The 23,251-nt window shown below is 34.3% G+C and overlaps 1 protein-coding gene across 2 annotated transcripts; it reads right to left on the bottom strand.

Annotated features, from left to right (window-relative positions):
- Positions 1–1,749: 1,749 nt before the first annotated feature.
- On the bottom strand, positions 1,750–21,968 carry LOC8286121 (protein CHROMATIN REMODELING 5). Of its 2 annotated transcripts, none has more exons than XM_048372102.1 (31): positions 21,504–21,968; positions 19,954–20,795; positions 19,344–19,408; positions 16,408–16,848; positions 15,674–15,898; positions 15,445–15,528; positions 14,616–14,675; positions 14,418–14,521; positions 14,140–14,191; positions 13,978–14,041; positions 13,379–13,472; positions 13,200–13,287; positions 12,976–13,110; positions 11,652–11,843; positions 11,489–11,556; positions 11,017–11,110; positions 10,778–10,902; positions 10,616–10,679; positions 9,785–9,997; positions 7,300–7,542; positions 7,065–7,175; positions 6,778–6,864; positions 6,415–6,597; positions 6,218–6,298; positions 5,882–6,127; positions 4,247–4,402; positions 3,946–4,123; positions 3,661–3,842; positions 2,959–3,312; positions 2,772–2,865; positions 1,750–2,667 (listed from the first exon to the last, which is right to left on the bottom strand). In XM_048372102.1, exons 2-31 carry the CDS (start codon positions 20,666–20,668, stop codon positions 2,204–2,206), a joined length of 5,262 nt encoding a protein of 1,753 aa, XP_048228059.1. In that variant the 5' UTR covers positions 20,669–20,795; positions 21,504–21,968; the 3' UTR covers positions 1,750–2,203. The 2 variants fall into 2 exon arrangements, with proteins under 2 accessions (XP_048228059.1, XP_048228057.1); XM_048372100.1 differs by having other exon boundaries at positions 19,344–19,411; positions 21,504–21,967.
- Between the last annotated feature and the right edge of the window lie 1,283 nt (positions 21,969–23,251).

The raw sequence follows: 23,251 nt of genomic DNA, 5'->3' as shown, positions 1-23,251 counted from the left end.
TATTTGTGACAATAGTTTTTAATTAAAGGGTGTAATTTCCCTTTGTTATATCAGTTTTGAGTTTCTTGTTCAAATTGTCTGAAAAAAGACCATTCTGCCCTCTAGCCGGCAAAAAGAGAAAAAAAAAAAAAAAAACTGAAAATGTTACCATATTAACATGACAAGGGCATAAATGAAATAAGGAAATCAATTAGTGGGCATAAACATGAAAATTTAAGAATAAAGGCAACACCAAAAGAAATGCAATAAAATATTTGGGCATCAAGTAAAGAAAGGAGGAGAATTTAAACTAAAAGACAAGATAATAAATAACAAATCTTATTTTGTCATGGCATACATGGTTCTTGGAAGTGGTTTGTATAATGAGAGGTTGAGAAAGCAATGTGAGAGATAATGTGATAAAGGGCTGCCAGCCACAGCCTTTCTTGAGGAAATTAAGACCACAGCACTCACTTTTCATGTATATACATATATGGGTCCTCTAATCTTTTGGCTTTTATCACCTAAACTTAGGCTCTTGGGTGTTGAAATAGTTTGATAATTTTCTTTTTCTTTATAATTTTCTCAGTTTTACCACTTTTTCGCAGCTGCCTAAAAAGAGTTTATCGGCATTTTATTAAACTTTTTTAAAATTTTGAGAACTACTTTCTAAGAAAATAGATAAATTAATGGATTTTTTTAAAAAACAAAAATTGGTACAAACAGTTTACAAAAGATTAATCAAACAAGCCTATATGCTTCGCATATAATTTATAACCACAAATGTGAAAATTGGACTCCTATTTTTCCTCTTTCTAAATATTCCGTAAAATAAAACGGAACACTGACACCAAATCAATAATAACAATTCACAGCAAGTAAAAACCATATATAAACCTTTAAACTTTTCCATTTTATGAGATATTTGTTTGTTTTATTTAGCTTGTTGATTAAAAATTCTTAATATAAGGGTTCAATAAAATAAAATAAAAATTTAAAAACTCTGTCAAATAAAACCAAGTGTTTAAAAATGTATTTTGCCAAAGCACTATAATCAGTAAAAAGAATGGACAGGATAAATATCAGTACTCATAAGAGAACAAAACCATATAAACAGCTGACAATTGAAATAGTAAAGCAACGTTCTTCATAATTTACTTACAAGAGCCGAGTAAGGAAGTATAATCAAGAATAAAAATTACATAAGACATCACAAAAAAGAGTTAAAAAGAGAGTTTACCATTAAAGTCCATATGTAGATTACCTACCTCTCCTCCAAAACGACTGGCCTAGCCTCAGATTTTGGAAACTATGGGCTGCAAACAAGCAAGAAGCAGATTACTTAATTTGAACAATAAATAACAGAACAGGGTCTTCTCTTTCAGAGAGAGAGAGAGAGAGAGAGAGAGAGAGAGAACTTTCCATTCTCCCATGAGACAACTACCAACTTACAGCATCCCTTCTAAAGGAGGAAGCATATGCTAATCGTCTCCATCCAACAGATACACCTGCCCAGACTTCACCACTAAAATTCCAAATGTTGCAAGGAAGCAAATGTAGAATTTTTATTCCGTACAACACAACAGTCTCTCAAGGCAAATCCCCTGGCTTATAAGGGCATGCCAAAGAGGTTTTTATATTTGGTAGTCAGTTTGACAAAATACTATACCATAAGAAAAAAGAAAAGAGAGAGAGAGAGAGAGAGAGAGAGAGGAAGAGAGAGAAATAAAATAATTACTTAAACTTCTAACAAACTTTGGAAGCACAAAAGAAAAAGAAAAGAAATGTTCATAACTATGCAAAACTGATAATGTACACTTTTCACATTGCAGAGTAAATGTAACTTTGTCCCGCTCATGTATGTATATTTGAAATTGAATTAGATGCTAATATTTCTCTTCCCTAATTTCTTCACTATATACGTAAACAAATTACTGGACTCATTTCCTAACAGACAAAAAAATTGTTGCAAGATACATTCATCTTGCTCATGTTAATTGAGTTTGGCCTTCTCCTCAGCCGCCTTTTCACAGAGATGCAAATTCCCCACCAAATAGAGACCTTCTGATCAGCCACATAAACACAAAGAGGAACCCACAAACTTTTATTTTGATGTTGAAAAAGAATTCCATAGTATATCCAATGGCTGACTCAGTCAAGCGACAAGGGGAAAGCCACTGGAATCAGTTTTCAATCAGCTGCTCTCCTTCATTAAATACTATGACTACTTTATACCTGACGGGAAATTCTGTTTCGGAGGAAAACCAGTTTGATGCATCCGGAAAAAACGACTATTATCAGATGGTGCAGCCCCAAGAATACCTAATGAATTAGGATCAGTTACACGAGCACCATTACTCATTGGTCTTTGCAAGGGAGGCTGAACTTGAGATTGCATATCTGCTTCAGCTCTTTTCCGTCGTTTCCATGCTTCAAATTTCCCATTATCATGACCTTTCTGAATTGGGTCTGACATTTGATAGGCATTCATATTTTTATACCCTCTTTGAACATGGCGTGAAAGAGGAAAATAACTGGAATCACCACCAGAAGCGGAGCCATTGATGTGGGAGGGCCCAACCCCTGCCTCCTCCTGCTCCTGCTTGAGTTTGGAATATATCTGGTGAAGCCTCTCCCCAGATAGATTTGAAAAGGTGGACACATAGTTCCATAATCGCATAGTAGTCCCTGGAAAAATTAATGTTATATTAAAAAAGGAAACTGGGGCAGAAAATAATACATAGATGTGGAAGAGGAAAACAAATTAAGAAGAAAAGATGGACACAACATACTATCTTGTCTATAAAGTTCTCTTTCATAATCTAAGACAATTTGGTCTATCCTCCGTCCAATAAGCTGCAAATAGTTCCGAATTTTTGAAAGCACCTGCAAGGGAAAGTTGAATATAGAGTTCTATGGATTGAGCACGCACAGAGAACAAAAATACAAAATATGGAATTAGAACTGATATCTTTATACCTTTTCCTTAGGAAGGTCGGCGCTGGTAGTCTGCAGCTTCTGAAGACGTCTAAGGGTTTTAATTTCAGCAACCATGACATCTTCACACCATTCCATCCATTTGACTTCCTTAAACTGCTCACACAATTCTTCATTGTCTGACATTTCACCCTCCTCTTTCACCAGCTGCTCAGCTTTCTGAGGTTTCTGAGGTCGATTCTTGCTCATTTGAACAGCGACCGTTGCAGAACCAGTTTTTCCTTTCTTGACCCTACCACGAGATACTGAGATGTTGAGAGCATTTTCCTTCTGCTTCTTGGTGGCCTTACGACCCACTTTAGCATTTGTACTCTTCCCACCAGCATGTGCAAGTTCCTGAACAAGTTTAAGGAATTAAAACAGTTTTAACAGTATAATTTATAAATGAAACGCCTGACAATTTTGAAACGATCAATCCACTTAAACAGAAGCAATTTAATCTCACACTGCTTCCATCTCGTTAACTGCCTGAATGTTGACATATAAAAGAACTAGGTGTTTCATGAAATGAGTGAATAACCTACAGAATGACGTGTGGTGAAAGAAAATTTTTGTGGAGGCCAGCCACAAAATGTATTGAGAAAATGGCACAGGAAAAGCAATTTGCCCCTGCTTAGTGTGCATTGGCTGGATAAAAATCACACTATAGTTAATAAAATTTACTTAGCTGATCTTATTGCTCACCATTTCCAGGAGTGCATTAGCACGGTCCCTCAAATTTGGAGCCCGTGGTAGGAAAGTCTCATGGTGTTGTAGTTCCACTGGAGCAATCTTTTTAGAAAGGCCAAGCTTTTCATCTAACCTTATCTTTTCCCAATTCCCAAATCCATGATAGTGTATTCCCAAAAGCAATCTTGCATCATCAACTAATTGACATTTGGGTTAGCCACAATTGTTTCTTTTTCCCCTTCTGAATCAATTTCATAATTACTACAGGTGGAAAATGATATAATAAAAGTAAACACATACTCTGATTCCAACCGCAGCCCTTGGACCAGTTCGAAGGTTTAAGGTATGTTAATACTCGAAATTGTGCAATTGGGTTTTCATAACGATTAATTCGTTTTGCCAGTAGCTGAAGTTCTTGAACGCGGTTTAGTAGATCATTAGCCTTCACGGGGACACCAAAAAAGTCCAACAAAGGACCCTAGAGGTAATCATTTGAAATTGTTAAGAAAAGCTTTGATAAACCTTTCAAATTATGAAAAGCTTGAGTACTCTCACGTAAACTGGCAAATGTACCAGCAGAAATAATGCATGGGCATGATACCTTTGGGTCCAGACTCTCTGCATCAACTGCTTCCTTGCAACCATCAACCAAAGCATCAAAAAGCTCAATCTGTGCATCAGGCGGAGCCACTACAAGTGACCCGCCAACCTCTGCAACTATTAAGTCTATTTGGTTTGCATTTCCAAATTTCATTACCTGTTCCAACAAAATGATACAAATAAGAACTAGATACAAGACAGCAGTTAGGATCAAATATATGACTGCTTGTCAAAGATTTTTCAAAATGACATTAAAGTCAAGTGATGCAGAAGGTCCATGAAGCAGAGAGAAAAATAAAGCATTTATAAGAACCCAATTCTCCTTCAAGATTTCCAACTCATAATAAAATGGCTTCAAAAATAGCAGAGCTGCCTCTTTTCGATCTTATAAAAAAAAAAAAAAAACAGGTTCTTACTGCCACCTTTAATAGTTGGAGAAGAATCCATAAAATTCCAACACTACTGAGAGAATATTTTACATACTACCCTCTTAACAACAAATGGTCAAAAAAATCTGTTGCAAGCTGTTTCTAGTCTCATGAAGCCTGCTAAGATCAGTAAGACCTGGTTGGAAATCAGAGCAACCACAAACTAATGATCTTGTTATAATGATACTTTATGGAGAAGGAAAAGTGCAGTTTAACTCGAGTACAGCCTAAATTCAAACTAAGAAAAGAAAACAGGCATTATCACATTATAAGCATGAACCGGTTGCTTAATTTTTGAACCTAAACCCATGGACCCAACACATCTTCCTTACAACAAAAACAACATTAAGAAGCATAAGACAAATTTTGACATGATTATATGACAGGAAAATAATAGAGACCTGAAGAAGACTGATAATCAATCAACATTTTCAAATACCAGACTCCAATAAACTTGAAAATTAGTCAGGTGTAGGCAATGACTGGCAAGGCTGAAAAAAGTCAATAGCGTTGACAATATTGAACAATTACCAAAATATGAAATTCCAAACCAGTAAAAGATCAAAGTGGTCACATCTCCTAAATTAACGAAAGCCTTGTCAGTCTAGATGTTAGTTCAATTGGAAAGGACAGATGCATTTAAGAAATCAGATATACCAAAATCTCTAGTATATCCAGGAAAAACCAAAGAAACAGTTTTGAACACAATTAGAATGCTTTATAATAGGGAACAAAAAAGACAAAAAAGAAGGCAATTACTCTAATCATTGAAAATTACATTCATTTTTCATTGTGATCACAAGACTTTCAGTTTGTTTCAGTAAGGTAATTAAAATTAAATCTTGTTTCTTGCCTAATTCCCGGTGAGACTCTTACCCCAGTCAGATTCTAACAGTCTCACCATAAAATACAAGTCAATCTATTGTAACACTAAGAATGTGTAGACTAAAACCAAACTGATAAAGCCTCTCTTTTTTAACACAGTACAAATCAATTCTGGAACTGAATGCTACATCAGAGTTCTGGCAGAATTTCCTAGGAGCTGAGTGATGCCTTAATTATATAATACAAATTGAATTCAGTGGCCTTACAGCAGCAATTTAGTTTTGTAACCACAATGAAATACTGTAGTAGTCATTTAACAGAGGAAAGAAAACTATTTATTCTACTTTGGAGAAAAGACTTCACATAATTAGCAAGAAAAGTACCGCACGAGAAAAACGCAAGGCATCTCTCTTAGAGAGATTCCCTTGAGACCATTCTCTCACTTGGGCAGATGCGCCTTCAATCATTGGGACTGAAGGAGCAGTATAATCAGATTTGCGACGCTTCAGCACTCGCTCCTGTGGCTCCAGAACCTCAGAACTTTTCTTTTTCCTTTTGTTACTTCCCTCAAAATGGTTAGCCTCAGCATAACTCTTGTTGTTTCTTGCAGAACGTGGAGCTAATGCATCCTAACCAGGGATATTATAAATATTTACAGATAAGGAGAAAACCCACACATGATAATAGGCTAAAAGAAAAACAACATAATAAGTTCATACTTCAGCTTGGCTTATAGCTTCTGGTTTTATCCAACGACTCCAAAAACTCCCATCGTCTTCAGTGCTACAGAAATTGGCAACCTATATTCCAAAGAACTAAGTTAACCCGCATACACTGAATGCAGAATATAACCAAAGCAGGGAAATATAGAAAGAGAGCAACATGATTAAACCATGAACAGTAGACAATTGCTTACCTTAAAAGCACTCAACAATTCCTTCCCTTCCTCTCCTACAGGTTCCTCCTCTTCAACTTTTTCTGCTCTTTCAAGAATTTCATCAATATCCATACTTAATAGTCTCTTCTTGCTTTCTTCTTCATTTTTGTCCTCTTTAAATAGCTCCTCTGCTCCGAACCTTAAAATTGCAGAAAGTTCATTCTGCAATATACAATGTAAAAGTTTGTATTAGCACTGGTAATAAGGATGTTAGAACCCTATGCCAAACTAAGATAACAAAGTTGCACTACAACGAAAAGCCAAACTCAACAGATTAGCAACTTATTTATACATCTATAGGAAACAGTTAAAACCAGAACAATGTCTTTAAGACATCCTTACTTTGTCAAAATAACTCCCTTTTTTTGCTTCTTTCTTCTCAAGTCTGCCCTCTGCATTCAATTTTTGGATCACCAAATGGTCAAGAACCTAGAGGAAACATGCAAAACAGATAAGATGCTTAAGTAATTGGCTCTAGTTATACAATCAAAGCACGTACACAAAATGCATATATAGAAAATATGCATATATTATGGGAATATAAAATACAAATACCATGCATCTTAACCTGTAACTGTAAGAACTGAGAAACACCACATGAAAGTTGAAGATGTAACTAAGAAAATTACCATCTTTTTCTTAGCTCGCTCTAGGATATCTTCCTCAACACTTTTGCTAGTGACAAACCTATATATATTAACAACTTCTTGTTGCCCAATCCTATGAGCTCTACTCATTGCCTACCATATGAAAACAAATAAACTGCGTTAATTACGAATAATCAATTCAGCAAACATGATGAGCAATAATAAATAGGAAGAAAGTAAAAAGAAAAAATAGAGGGAACTAGATAATCTTGAAAACCTGTAAGTCATTCTGGGGATTCCAATCTGAATCAAATATTATAACTGTATCGGCTGTAGCAAGATTGATACCAAGGCCACCAGCTCGAGTTGAAAGAAGGAAGCAAAAATCATCACTACCAGGTGCATTGAAATGATCCATAGCCTGCTGACGCAACTCAGCCTTTGTACTACCATCAAGCCTTTGAAACTGGAAACCCCTAAGAGACAAGTATTCTGCCAGTATATCCAACAGTCTGACCATCTGTAGCAATTATAGACATTGCATATCATTAATATTATTGTCCTGGTGTACTTTTGAACCAGCTTAATCCATACAGGTAGGTAACATTAATCAACTCCTACACTAAATAGATACATGTGTCAAATGAATTGAAAAATAAAGATAAAAAGAAGGATTTACAGAAAAATCCCTAAGCATATGCCAACTCAATCCTTACCTCGTTCATTGAGTTTCAGCAGAGTTGTGATAGAGACTAGCTTTTAGCACTTGTGGAAGTATTAAGAGGAGAAACTAATGTCTCAGCCCCTCAACCTTTTATGTTTTGGCCATTGGGCCCCTTGAATTTCGATTTCTTTTCCAAGATTGAAGACATTTTTTCAACGCTAAATCAGACTAACATTATTTGTTTTGAGGAAAAAAAAAGCATTTTTAGCATATTTGAAAATAAAAATTTAACGGTCTAAGGACTCAATAGAATCAATGAAGATAGGGGTTCAGGATTTATAGTTTTTCTACAAATTTTAGCTCGCTATTTATTTAATAAATCTTATGATTTAGTTATAGCAAAGTTAAATATCTTTTTAAGAGAAGTCCTCACATCTCTTAAACTAATTAAAACATGTTTTATATCTAAAATTTTGAGAAAAGGAAAAAGATAGAACTTGGAGAAAGTAAATTAAAGGAAATTTGGATATTGATTTTGTAATTCATAATATTCTCCTATATTTTTCTTTTTACTTGATTTCATAGATCTAATGTTCTCATAAACATAGATTAATCTAAAATTAAATTCTGTTGAAGATGCTACATTGGTATTAAACACTAATTAAAGAAGTTAGTATGTTAATTATCATCTTATCTACATATCTCTCACCTATTAAACTAAAATATTTTGCAAGTTTTGTGAGAAGATAAGCAAGTTTGATAATAACAATGGTGAACTTAATTTATCTGAAGTTCGAACATCAAGTTCCCATTGTACTTCTCTATTGTTTCCAATAATTAAATTTAGATAAAAGCTATCTCCACAACAAAAATTGCTAGACCACAAATTTTTCATGTAAATATTTTTTTGTGTAAAGAAAAAGTTGTGGCCTTAGGACTATATGTTGTGGAAAGTGGCTCACCCTTAAATACATTACTTGTGACAAAGCCCTTGTATTTTCATATTTTGTCAACTGAGCCCTTATCAAGTCTATTGAGCTTTTGAACTTCTATACATATATTAACGATCTTCCGACATTGGTTTAATGTGGCATTACAACAGTTACCGATTGTTATGTGTATGTGTGTAAGTAAAAGGTCCTGGTTGTTACATGTGTGTGTGTTTGTGTGTAAGTATAAGCTTGAGGACTTAGAGTTCCAAAGTAGAAGTGGAGGCCCAATAGCCAAAACTTGAAAGGTCTTAGGGCTCAAACATGGATTTTCCAATTAAGATACAAGTAGAAACTAAAAACCGGTGAAAAATTAAGACACATGTATATAAGATATGGCATCAAAATAATATAACACTAGTTCTAAAACCAATCAGGAAGCCATGTGAAAGTAGAGCAATCTGAAATGCCACCAAGCATGACCTCTGGTCCATGCTTAAAATTTTATTTCGTTCCACAGCAGCTTTACTGATTTGACAAAAGCCCCGTTTATTTCACAGAAATAACTTCCCTCAGGAATATTTTTTCCTCGGAAAACATTTTCTCAGAAAGTATTTTATATATATATATATATATATATATATGCACAAATATATATAAACTATTGAAATATTTAAAACTCATCAAAATTTTAGATTTATATAGGAGATTATTACACCAAAACAAAACATTTTGAATCTTTTCTGATTACCATCGAAAGGCAGTGCTGACCAGCAACCTCTTGTGGTAGCCAGAGGTCATCAAAGGTGATTGACAGTAGTTGATGTATTAATTGGTATATATGTAGTCAGTTTTAGTAAAAGTTTCTTTTAGCCAGAAAATTAGTTCCCGCTTTCAAAATGTTAAATCCATTTTCTAACAAATTTGCTTAATTTTCCCTTTGACCAGGAAAATATTTTCAGTTGACCAATTTCCATGGATGCACCAAAAACAAGAAAAGATACAGTAAAATAATTTACTGGAAAACAAACAGAGCCTAAATTAAGAATAGATAATGCATGTTAGATACAGGTCCGCAGTTCTAACTATTATTCTTGTTCATGATTACAATTATATTATTTCATAGAATATGCTATTCAAATATCTGTTAAAATGAATCTGAAACAAACCTGGGAAAATATCAAAACACGGTGTTTTGTCTCATGCAACCTAACAAGTAACTTGTCAAGAATAACCAGCTTTCCACTGCTCAAGATAATTCTCTCCAACTTGCTGCTATCATTGAAACCAGAATCCCCACCATAACCATGGTCAGCACTTTCAAATAGGAAGGGGTGATTACAACACTTCTTCAACTCTACCACAATATTTAGAAGTGAAACCTGCAAATGAGGACCATTTATGTATCTCTTATAAACTACTGACACCAAAGCAGTAATGACAAGGCAAAACAGGCATTTAGATACTTTCTCAGATGCAGGGGCCTAATAAGATCAGCAAAGAGGAGATGGCTGATAGTGTAGGTCTGAGGTTTAACAACTAAATTGGGTTCTGCTCATCTCCCAACAGATTTAAGCACCTAGACAAGCTGCAGACAGTTAATACATGATTCACTGCACAACCATGTAATTATGCTGTCTATCCTAAGACGGGCAGTATGGAAGACCTGCTTTTTGGTCTTCATACACAGTAGACATTTGGATGCTGTTACCAAATGGGATCTGGGTCAACCAAGCAGAAAAATTCTCTATTGCATAGCCGCACCATGTTAATCACCAAAAATATTCAGACACAGCAAGGTTGAAACAGAAACCCATCAACCTTGTGACTAGAAACAGTGTTCATAAATACTTCACTGTAACTCTTTTAGATTAAAGATCAGCAGATAAACTATTTCTAGATAAAGATCAACAAATACAAATGTATAATTCAAGGGAAAGCTGCAACATATCTTTCCAAGACAAAAATCTATCCAGGTAATAGTCAAAACAACTACTAACCTGATTTCCACGAACACCTTTGTTAAGGTCATGAAAATTTCGTTCCAAAATCCATTTATAGTACCTATACAAACACAAGCAGAAATTCATATAAAAAGGCCAATCAACAGATAATAGCAACAAAAGCACAGCAGTAACTAGAAATTGGAAAGAAGAACGTACTGTTTCTGGAGTGGGGACATCTCAACCCTCAAAATACGCTCAATCTTTGGAGGCAAGGATTTCTCTACATCCTTGATAACTCTTCGGAGAATGTGAGGCCTCAATTCCATATGCAGATTGGCCAGCTACAAACAAACAGAAAAAAAAAAGGGGGTTGCAGTTCATGGTGAAAGGAAGACTGTTCGGATAAATGGTAAGCATAGAGAAGATAATGCAACAAAAGCATCTCTAAATTCAACCTCAATTTCATTGAATGAGCTAAGGTTCTTGTAATTTTGCACAAAGTCATCCTTGCTCTTGAACTTATCAGAATCAAGGAAGTGGAGCAAAGCCCTGACAGCCATAAAAGGAGAAAATCATATAAGCTACGGAATCAAGTATGGCAGCAGCAACAGTAAGAGAAAATGAATCATCGGAAAAAATGGTTAAAAAATAAACCAGAATATTATCTTAATTGGGCCTGTATGTGAGAGCATGTGTGCTTGTCGACAATCTAAAAATAGAAGTAACATAATCCTTTTATGATTTAAGCACAAATGAATTTGATATTAGCATTTTGTTAATAAAGCAACAACTACTCAATTTCAAACTACTGCTAACTGAAGATGCTTGCCACTCATGGAAAAAACTGGAATTGCAATTGGATGCAGAATAGCTCCTGAAGTTTGCAGGACCAACTATAATCATAAAGGATAGGGAAAAAACTAGTACCATAGTTCTTCCACACTGTTCTGTAATGGAGTTCCAGTAATTAATAACTTGTTCTTGGTGCTAAATTCCTGAAGGAAAAAGAAATCCAACATCAAGTTATAACAGCTGACAGCAGAAAATATTTATGGAAAGAAATTCAATTATTTAGAGATTTAGCATTTACCGAGAGAGTCGTATACAACTGTGCCTCACTATTTTTTAACCTATGAGCCTCGTCAACCATTAGATAATTCCACCTGATCTTAGACAGCACCGCTTTATCCTTCAGAACAACCTCATACGTAGTCAATAGTGCATTAAATTTAATCGGCCGCCCAACTTTCTTATCATTATAGAATTCATATTGCTGGCAAACCTGCAACAAAGACATTCCATATATAATCTGAGCAATAACAGGAGACTTAGTTCAGCAACAAAGGTTAGTATTGCAAATTGCTACACATAAATTTGTCAGTATGCAAGCCCAAAATTACCACCACAAAGACAAGCCTAATGTTCCATATATTTGTAGAGAGAGAAAGAGAGTAATTTCTGCAACTACGCTACAACTAAGTTCAAAATTGTAAGACCTGATAATGGCTTAATGTTAGAATCCAAAATCCCTTTATATCTAAAAAGTCTTATTTTTTAACCTCTTTCCCTATCATGCTTCTTTGATTACACAAAGATTATTGTCTATTCACTTTAATTGATTAAATGAGGTTCTCTGCCCCAGATTTGACAGCAAGCTGACCTCAACAGTGGAGCAGAGCACCTTCTCCCTGGCAAGAGGAAAGAGAAAAAGAGAAGAAAAGAACTCACTCCTCCCAATATCATGGTGGGTTAAAAGAAGGATTTCACAGACCACCATATTACTAGGAAGCGTTATCACTAGTTACAGATGACTTTGCAAACATCAGAACAAGGAACCAGAATGCTAGATCAAGAAGAAATGGCAACTGCAATCAATTAATCTGTTAGTATCCATACTTCTCCTTAAGCTAATCAAGGATGATCATCAGCATTTCTCGTGAGAACAAAATATGAGTCTAAGAAATTGTGCGATTCTTCTTGTATTTTTTCCCCATGAATGATTCACAGGGGTTATTAGGACCCCTGACTGCTTTCCCTGATAAGTCTGGAGAGCGAAACCAAAAGAGACCTTGGAAAAGGGGGAAAAAAAGGAAGGAAGAGGAAGAAAAGAAGAAGAGAAAGGAGAGAGAAAGAAAGGAAGAAAAGAACCCTCAACTACAAGCTGATAACCCATTGTTATTAAAATGTTGCCCATCTTTTAATACCGAGAATGATAGTAACTTTAGGTTTTCTGCAACAATATTAGAGCATCATATCATAAGATCTTTGTAACTTGTTGCCAACATAATTTTAAGATGAATCGCCAATTCAAGATAAAATCTTAATTTTAACAACCTTTCATTACTGAACAGATAAATATGGAAATGAAGAGATGTATGTTATGTTTAACAAATGCAAAAAAAGTATTGACTTACCTCTCGGCTAGCACGGGTACCAACATATACAATAATATTCATATCAGGAAGCCATTTTCTAAATTCTTTAGCCCAGTTAGACAAAGTGGATAATGGTACAACAACAAGAAACGGTCCTGGGATTTGCTGTGCGTTCTGCAGGAGGAACAATAAACAAATATTTGTAATATTTTCGATGAACATGGAATTATAACTGTTAAAAGAATACAAGACAAAAAGCCTACCTGTAAAAAGCCAAGCATAGAAACTGACTGAACTGTTTTTCCAAGACCCATCTCATCAGCTAAAATGACATTCGTATCATTTCTCCAACTGTCAAGTACAAGAGACTAATTACAAGATGTAATAAAATGAGTACATTTGAAGTACCCCATTTTTCTTCAAGCAAAACAAACTACCGTACCTATTAACGAGAAAATTCAAACCCTCCAGCTGATAATCACGAAGCTTTCCTCCTTTTAGCCACTCCGGCTGTTCATCAAGCTTCCTTAAACTCGCTAAACACAATGACGTTCGCATTAAGTAATGTAATTATGAAAGGATATACCATGTAGAGAAGTTTAATAGTTAATGAATTGCATAAGATAAAACAACCTGCGTTTATAATAGAAAACAAAATAAATATAGAGAAGAAAGAAAACAAATTAAGAAGAAATATCAAAGTAATCGGGTAGGAAGCAAGTCCAAGAGTTCAAGTTGGAGGACAGGCTATGCTGGCATATAAGAATTAACCAAAAAGAGAATCTATTGCACAAACTGATGTAATACTGACAAAACATATCACTACATCTACAAAACATATACTAGCATTTTTCACTACAGTGTAATAGTCTAATAACGTTAAACTCAAATGCAAATAGCAGATGCAAAACATCCTTGGTTCATAACTGAAAAAAAAAATGGACACCTACATATTCACAATGCCTCTCACCTTCGGGTTTATCCAACGGACATAAAGAAAGATACCAAAGAAAGACATACCAAAAGCAAACTAGTACAGACCTTTGCTTTTCTTGCGTTGGAGATCCACCATTTTTCCTTGTACAGCTATTGCAGCGTCGCGTGCCTGCCACATGAAGATAAATATATAAACCACAGCATGATTCATGCTAGGCTAATTACTGAAGCAAGACCACAGCAAAAATAACTAGGAACATACAATACCTTGAACTCATCAATTGCATCTTGTGCAAATTCTATATCTAAATCCTTTTCCCTGCACCAGTAACATTATTTACAAATATGAGAACTCTTGAGATTTTTAAAACACATGCACATATAAGATTTTTAACAATTGCAAGTCTGGGAGTATAGCCTTAATGACAAGGAAATAAAATAAATTAATTTGGAAAAGGATTAAAAAATAACAATTAAAAAAAAAAAAAAAAAGCAATTCAGTAGTACGAATTAAAAATCTTAGAACATATATAGTTGAGTAATACCAGGTTGCTTCAGCATAAGATAATCCTTGCCACTTGACTAAATATTCTGGCACAACATTTCCTGAGCTATCTTTAATGATTCTATCAGCAACAACTCTCTCCACCTATGCACCAGAATGAAAATCAATCTGACAAAAAGAGAACTAAACAAAAAATAAAAGAATCTGACAAGACCCAAAAGAAGCTGCAAAGACAAACCTGACTATTTTGCTTGATTAGATCCAAATCCATTTCCTTACTCACATCATTGACCTCAATCTGACAGTATATACAAGGACAACCGAGTCAGAACACATTACTGATTGTCAGACAGATTACATGTCTGAGCTTGTATACATGGAATTGGAATTCAATGTTAGAAAGCGGTCCCTAAATTAGCTGAGGTTATCTGGACCCAACATGCAGCACTCAGCATGAAACCATTTAGGACAAAGAAGTTTCAATAAACAAGATGGGCAACACTGCAAAACCGTGTCTAGATTACAGATAATTTTCAGTGATGTTATTTATACTTTAAAATTCAGCTTCATGCCGAGAAATATAAGGGAGCATAAGTGTTATATTTTTTGGATATATTTTCTCTCCTTTACCATGAAAAAGTACATGGCTCCAAGGGTATGGGTACACTGCCAAATTGCTCTCTTCTCATTATTCTATATTATCCTCTTTTCTGTGCATGCAAATGTATGTTTATTGCCTTCCACATCAAAATCACCCAACCTTTTACAGTGTTTTATGCAATCACCATTCGCTTATACTGACACTGTATCACTAAGATAATAAAATAATATAAACAAGACGATTAAGCACCACAAAGTCATATAGTTTCTTTAGAGAGAGTAGCATATATTTGAAAATCCACGGCCAGAAATTTGTATATAACTTCATTCCTAGGGAAACAAGTCTCCAATTGATTATTTCTAATGATAACTTTATAGAAAGCAACTATTGCAAATCCATTCATCTCATCACATTAACCTTATCTCATAATTAATAAAACCTCAGAAATTGTACGCCAATGACATACCTCCTCACGTGTAAGCATTCTGCGATACTTTATATCTTCATTCACTTTTTTTGTGTAGTTTAATACCTTCTTAAAGCCGCTCAGCTGAAAGCACACAACCAGGGCATTTAAACAGCTGATAAAAGAAATTACAGCAATCCAAAAATTCTGAGCAAAAACTAAAACAAAAATGAAGCACACAAACAAGTACACCTTGAAAAATAAGCAACATAAAAATTTTCAGTCATACATTTTGTAGTTCTGTAAAAGATTTCCACTGACAGTGCAAATGTGACTGGCCTTTCCATTTTATTAAAAACTCCATTTCATACCAATCTGGTTCAGAATCAAACAAGTGACTCAACAACACAGGCTCTGTTGATTGATTGTTCCTCAGAGCATCTTCTGCCATGCCTTTTGGCTGATGCCACAGCACTCTTTCAATAGAATCGCCATCTTCTTCTTCAATTTCTTCCTAATAAAGTAATTGATAAGGCAAACTTGAGAAAAAGAAATGCAAGAAGAAAGGATCCAGACAAAATCTCATGACATGATATTTTATACATCAGCATAATCAAGCCCCATGGATTTGTATAGCGAATATGAAAGGATGAATCATAGAATTAAAAACCATTACAACCCTGGTTTTCATTCCATCTGGCAAAGTCTATTCTAAAGATCTCAATTTAAAAATAGCCATAACTTAACTTTCTACAATTATAAAACCTGGAAAAAGCATGTGCGTCTTCTAAATGAAAGGGAATAGAAAAGGGTGAATGCGAAGTGAAGAACAAAAAACTATGGTTCTACTCATAAAATAAGCCCTAAAAGTCACTTTTGGTCTGCTAGAGGAAACTCCACAATAAAACTTTTCCCAAAAAGTCTGAAAACAAATGGCTCCCCTTTCAATGGTTTACCCTTGTCAAAAGAAAAACAATGAAGTTTAATAACATAGTCACACAAAATTATAGCATATGACCGCACCTTCTGGGACTTTTTCTTTTTCACTTCATCAATTTCTTCACTCTCTTCACTTTCAACATATGATACCTTTCGAACCGACCTAGTAGAGGTGCGGACCTCACTGTTCCTCCCACTGATATTGGTTGATATAGTTGAGCGCGCATTCGATTTGCGGATATGTGATCCTCGCCTTGTCATGGTCTTAAAATTCTCATCACTATCACCATCAGAGTCCTCTCCTGAATACTCATCCTCTTCGAGTGATGGCTTTCCTCTCTTTTGTCGACTAGAAGCAGGTATTGACTTTCTTTCTACGGCAGATTTTGCATTACGCCCACCTTTACCTTGTGGCCTACTCTTGGGCTTTTTTATGTAATAAGCATCATCTTCATCTGAGACATCTACATCATCATCATCCATGTCATTCTCTTCCTCTGAATCTTCACCATCCCACTCTTTATCCTAGAATAAATAAACAACTTCATCAAAATACTCAAAGCATTGGCAACACAAAAACATTGTACCAATGTCCATATTCAAGTACATAATAAAACATTTTTTTACAAGGAATATGCATATCCAATCCAAAATTGATAAATACAAACAACCAGTATGTGTATTTTTACTAGCAAAATATCTTCTAAATAGATTAAAAGTAAGAAGAAAATAATTGGACGGACAACCAATCTCAAAATAGAATAATGTAAGAATACCATGTCAAGGTGTTTCCCAAGAGTATATATTATTGTACACCTGCATTTCAGACCATCATAGACGCAAATACAACGCACCTCTAGTTTTTCAATCAAGTTCCCTTCAACTACTCTCTGCATACCACCACTAGTTTGTTGAAGTACAAAATAGTGTTGTGTGTCATTAACATCTCCTATGCATTAACTCAAAAAATAATTTTGTCATACTCTCATGCCAGGACTTGGATAACTTCATCTCATTTACTCTTGCATATATTAATTGTGTTGACTAGTCCAACAACTAATGGCATCTTTTCTAGTGCCTTCCACGCCAAAAAATAATTTAAGATGAACCAAATTAAATCAAGTTTAGCAGCAAAATGGGAGAGACTTCACTGGAAACCCAAAAGAATTTAATGCTCTCTTCAAATCTTGATTTTGCAAGTTTCAAGGCCATCCTAATGTCTTATCACTAGAAAATTCCACAAAATAAAAAATGAAAAGCATAAACAGCACCACCCATACAAGTAACATGGTTCTGGTTCTATAGCCAGGATAAAAAAATATAATCAGTTGTACAAACAAACATTAACCATGCCTTGCAGACATGAAAAAAGCACCAGCGATAACAAGAAGTCACTTATCTATAATCCTTCCAGCAAACAATGTTTCAAACAGCAAGTACTAAGTTCAACTAATATCAGTTTCTCATCATCATCCAAACTTCGAAACAAATCCAATATTATCCAAAATAACATGACCATAGACAATAAGTTGTGTTTGCAAATCTACTCCATGGATAAAGGGTACTTCTAACCAATCAAACCAAGCCTGCCACTAATCTGATTTTTCAAGCTAGCTTATTAGAACTCTGGCTGACTTGGTTCCTCCTATTTAGTCAATATTCCAATATCATAACTCAAGGTTAGCTGACAGAGGCATAGAGGAACAGCTTTTTCAGCTATTCCAACCACATTAAAATTATTAGCATCCTTGCTATGGAATATATCATCATTCAAAAATTCATCATAACTATGAACATAAAGCAATCAAAAGTTCGCAATATGTCATCGATAAAGATTTAACAAATTTCTTGAGTATCTGGTTTATATGCTCATGAGAATAGAAAAGAAATGGCGAACCATGCCAGCTTATCAGTTGCACCATAAGCAGTTGGTATTAGTGAGCAAACTCTTTCCATGAAAAAAGTCATTAAAATCTCAAAATTCACTGTAATGATTGGAACCATTCCTCTGCCACTATCACAAGCTATCCAGACCATAAATGGTCTTTAGTCACTCTTATCCAAGCCTTGAAGCAATCTCTAGCCACAGAATGGATTACCCTCTATAGGATATTATCCAATAAGGTAAATACTATTCCCAATTATCTCTTCTCATCACTCAAAGGCCAATTATCTCTTCTGATCACTCAAAGGCGTCAACCTTTGAAACAACTTCAATTATATATAATGGAATTGATATTCTCAAAATTTGTGCAAACCACTTCAGAAGGCAAGTAAATGAGGCATCCACAACCCAAGAGCAGGCTCCAAGTTGGAGCCAAGAGACCTCTGAAACGGCAACGAACAAGCATGAAAAAGTGGCTAGCCAACCATTTGATTTCTCTTACATTCCATAAGCAAGATAGAAAAAGCTACAATCAATCCTCAATCATAATCTTTTCCAACAAGAAACTGTATTAATACAGTTCTAATCCCAATACCAAGCACTTTCTCAAGTTAGTATTGCACCAAAAAATCTCAAGAATAAACTTCAATGAACATATTTAGCCCAACTGTAACCATAGAAAACTAAATCGTTCTTAATTGACATCTATTATTTCTAATCACAAGGCTGGCCCATTTACTCAAAATTCAACTTGATACATCTCGGAAATCTAAAGGCACTATAAAGATTGAAGAGTTCATGTTATATTTGTGAAGTAACATCAGCATTACTGGCAGTAGTCAACTATCTCCATTTTTTTACCATACAACATGCTAACAATGCTCAAGATTGCCCTCCAGAGGTTGTAACCTAACTAGTATCTCTAAACAAGAATTAATAATTCTAAAATATGAGCCCTATAAACAATTGAAAGTCATTCCAGCAAAGGGCATGTATCAAACAAGCAGAACATAATATGGGGATAGAAGCAGAAGAAAAAATGATGCAAAATCATAACAGCTGGTCAATTAATCAGCATGGTGAAATAGCTGTAAAAAAAAAAACAAAAATAGTAGAGTGGACGAAACAAGATAACCTTTTGCCTTCCATGGCTGCTTGCGGCACCAAAATCAGGATCAAAATCTGCATCATCAGGATCATCTTCTGCATGCAATAAGATAAAGAATTCAGTCCCATGAAACAGAATTTCCAAGAGGATATGCATGAAAGTACATAAATTCTGCATTTTCAAGAGGGTATGATGAAAGTACAGAAACTTCTGTGAAACAACACTTCTACATTTCAGAAATGTTTCAGTCTTTCCAAAATGCTTCCAAATTATGAAAGCTCTTTCTGTCGTTTCTGTCATTTTTCTAAAAGTGAACATATTTCCAACTTGGTAAAACATTTTTTCCATTAAAAGGGAAATCTACAATAATATTATTTCTACATACTTTGATGGTTGAATATGATTTGAACACATCATTTATTATTTGTTATTCTTATGGTGATATTTACTCAAGTAAATGGTGTTTCTAACTTGTCATATAAAATTAATAATAAAAAATAATACCCCTAATTTTCAATGTTTACACGTTTCTCTGTCCTATATTTTGATAACTGCCAATATTTCCGCTTCCGTTTTCATCCTACATAGGAGAGTATTGATGACCTCATAGAAAATACAGCAATAGAAAAGAAGTTACCATCTTCCTCTTCCTCTTCTTCATAATCAGCATCACCATCATCATTATTCTCGCCATCCTCATCTTCAGGGTTAGGTATGGCTCTTGAACTCCTAGAGAAATTATTTTTAACAGGTGCAGGTTTCAAATGTAATCTAGAATTCAATCCAGCAGAATGGCCAAATCCTCTATAATGGATAGAGTCACTTTGATCTTCCCCATCCTGCTCATAGTATTCATCGGACAACATTTCATCTGCAGGGACATCTGACTGCCCTTTTTGGCCCTTATTAAGGTCTTTTTGTCCCTCCTCGTCTTCTGATTCTAATGTACCATCCCTTCCATCTGACATGTTATCTTCTGAACCTTCTGCAATTTTATAATCTGATTTTGAATCATGTGCAGAATCAGAGGCTCCTTGCGCACCCAAGGGTTGGCAGTCCTTCCAAAAACTTGAACCCCATTTTCCAGCCTCATTTCTCCTTCCAGGAGGCTGCAAATATGAATTGCTGACACTTACTCCTCCATTGTCAGGAGCAGCATCACCTTCCGTCCTGCCAGCATCTTCCCCTTCGCTTTCATATTGTGCATCAACATTCATGTCAAATTCTCTTTCACTGGCAATCACTTCTATATCTTCACTACCCACCATTCTACCAATTCGGTGTCCCTGACCTTTATCTTCCAGTACGCTGTGTGATACTGTTTGGTTTGAATAGTTCCTGAAAAATGCCATCCTCTTACATGGAATTTCTGCAAAAGAAAAAGAATTACCTCCAACCTCTTAATATAAAAAGAGCTTTCCGCAAAAAACTGTGCAGCAGGTAGCTTCTTTATCAGTCCCCTAGAATCCTCCAGTAGGCCTACAGAAGAATTAAAGGTAATCATCAGTTGTCAGCCATCAACAGATTAACCATAAAAAGAATAATAATAATAAACACAGAAAGGAAACCAGCATCCGAATTCATAGTTCATTGGGTAAAGGCAATCATTTATTTCAGGTGCCAGCTAATGAAATATCAAAGCATTTAACATCAGAACTTGACACATTTACTTATCTATAAGAATTCGAGGAAAGATAAATTAATGTTGAATAAGATTATGATCATACCTAGGAATTGAATGAAACCAAGTAAGCAAATGAAACTTCATAATCAATGCACAAAGAACACTACACTTGATATTTCGCTTTGGAGTTCAAAACCAATAATAAAAGACTGAACAAAACCATAAACAAGTAACTAAGAAAGTTCAAATGAAGCTAGACATGAAATAAGCACAATACTATACTCTATTCAACACACTCTACTAAATTTGCACATAGAAACAGACAGAAAAATATCCTAATAATCTAATCCAATCAAAACACAACCCGGTCAATTAAAAAGAAAGCAAACTACAGATCCATGAGCCAGTAGACGAAATCCAATAAAATAGGTCCACAAAAACTTCAATTCAAAAACCCTAAAGCACAAAAGCCACCTAAAATTTAAATCGGAAGCCTTGAATTCAATTCAATACACATTAAAAAATGGGAAAAAGATTGATATCTAATCAATCAGAGAGCTGACCTTTAAACGTGACACAGAAAAAGAGAGAGAGCGAGAGAGACGAGTGATTCAAGTTTTTGCTAATTTAGGTGAAAAGTTTTATCAAAAAAGTGCGCAGGTTAATAATCGTGCGCACCTTTCAAAATCGCCGGTTAAATTAATTGCCGGCGTTAAAATTTTTATTTGAAACGATAAAAAAGATTTTATTTAAAAGAAGAAGTGTTTCGTGATTCGGTTTAAGAAACAAAGATTCGGATTCGAGGTATGGTTTCGGTGGTGGTGGTGGTGGTGGTAGTGGTGGCTAAGAGGTGCCGGACGGTGAAGTTACGGCGTCGAGATTTTCAAAGGAAGACGATGAGGCGATTTTGCAGTAATCGTGAGAATAAAACAAAAAAAAAAGAAAAAAAAAAAAGAGAGGGTCTGTCTCTAGAGAGATGTTTTATCAAAGGGAAAATAATTTTAAGGTTAGAGATTTGTATGTTTTTATTTTCCCTTGGAGAAACGTGTTTATAGTTTTTATTTTCTTTAATTATCTCTGAAAATCGAAATAATTAATTCTCGAAAGAAAAGGAAATAATTATTTTTCTACAGCGATGCCAATGGGATGAGCCCAAGTGGCGAGGTCTTAAGGCGGTTTGCGATTAATCGGACGGTGAGTGTGAGGCGAGTTTTTGGAGCGCTGTACGCGGCTCGGAGGGTTGAAATTTAAGGGGTGGCTCTGTTACGCTCCGTGGTAAATTTTGTGAATTGACTTATATGCCCTGCCGTTGCTATTTAAATAAGAAGGGCTTTCACCCTTTTAGCAAGATACACGTGTAGAGGGAGAAGGAGAAGATAGGATCGCAAAATCACAGATCCTAAGGTCTTTTTTTTTTTTTTTTTACACTCATCGAATATAAAATTAGCGTTGTTTTATGATAATTTATTTTATGCTTTTTGCGTTTTTTTTATTTTTTTAATAAAATAAAATATTTACTGATCGATAATTTTATTATTTTATTATACAGAATAATATAAATTAAATTTATAAATAAATATTTTATTATTGATTATAATATTATAAAATAATAATAAATAAATAAATTTTTTAATATTTTAAAATTTTATCAATTTTAGAAAAATTATTTGCGTGATAATATAAAATTATTTTAAAAATATTTATTAATTGGCTTTTAGTATCATATAAATTAAGATTAGTATTACTCGTCACATCATTACGCCGGATAAATATTATTATAAAACTCATAATATAAAATATTATATAAATTAATATAATATAATATTTAATTATTTTATGAGTATTTTTAATGGATGTATAGACTTCAATAATAATAAACACATAAATTAATATATCAATAAGAAAATTAAAAATATCATACCTTTTGTTTTTTGACTTTTTGTCTTCAATTTTTATGAAAATTTAGATTGAGTTATTGAACTTTATCATATATATAATGTGAGTAACTCACCAATTTCTTATAGGATTAAAAATATTTATAAAATTATAATAGGATTAGGATTGAATTAGATTAATCACTAATTAATTCTATTAGGATTAGAAGATTAATTACTAATTAATCCTATTAGGATTAGGAAATTAAATTAATTATATATATAATTAGGATAAGATAAGATCAGTAATTACTGATTAATTAAGGATATTTTAGTCAGTTAAAAAATTGTCCATTTCTACTTTTATATATATTAGATTATATATAGCTCTTTTATGAGTATTTTCTTTATCATATATAAATTAGATTTCTTGGATA

This window comes from Ricinus communis, chromosome 1, assembly GCF_019578655.1.
Source record: "Ricinus communis isolate WT05 ecotype wild-type chromosome 1, ASM1957865v1, whole genome shotgun sequence".
In the NCBI taxonomy this organism is placed as follows: Eukaryota; Viridiplantae; Streptophyta; class Magnoliopsida; order Malpighiales; family Euphorbiaceae; genus Ricinus; species Ricinus communis.
This window is presented reverse-complemented; position numbering and strand designations above follow the sequence as displayed.

What these genes read in the sequence shown, in the direction of transcription:
- LOC8286121 (XM_048372100.1), bottom strand. Translation starts at nt 20,668, where the DNA reads ATGGCATTTTTCAGGAACTATTCAAACCAAACAGTATCACACAGCGTA. An exon ending in AAAAGAAAAAGTCCCAGAAG is followed by an intron (nt 15,899 to 16,407) that starts GTGCGGTCATAT and finishes TTACTTTATTAG; the next exon opens with GAAGAAATTGAAGAAGAAGA. An exon ending in CAGAGAGTCTGGACCCAAAG is followed by an intron (nt 4,124 to 4,246) that starts GTATCATGCCCA and finishes GATTACCTCTAG; the next exon opens with GGTCCTTTGTTGGACTTTTT.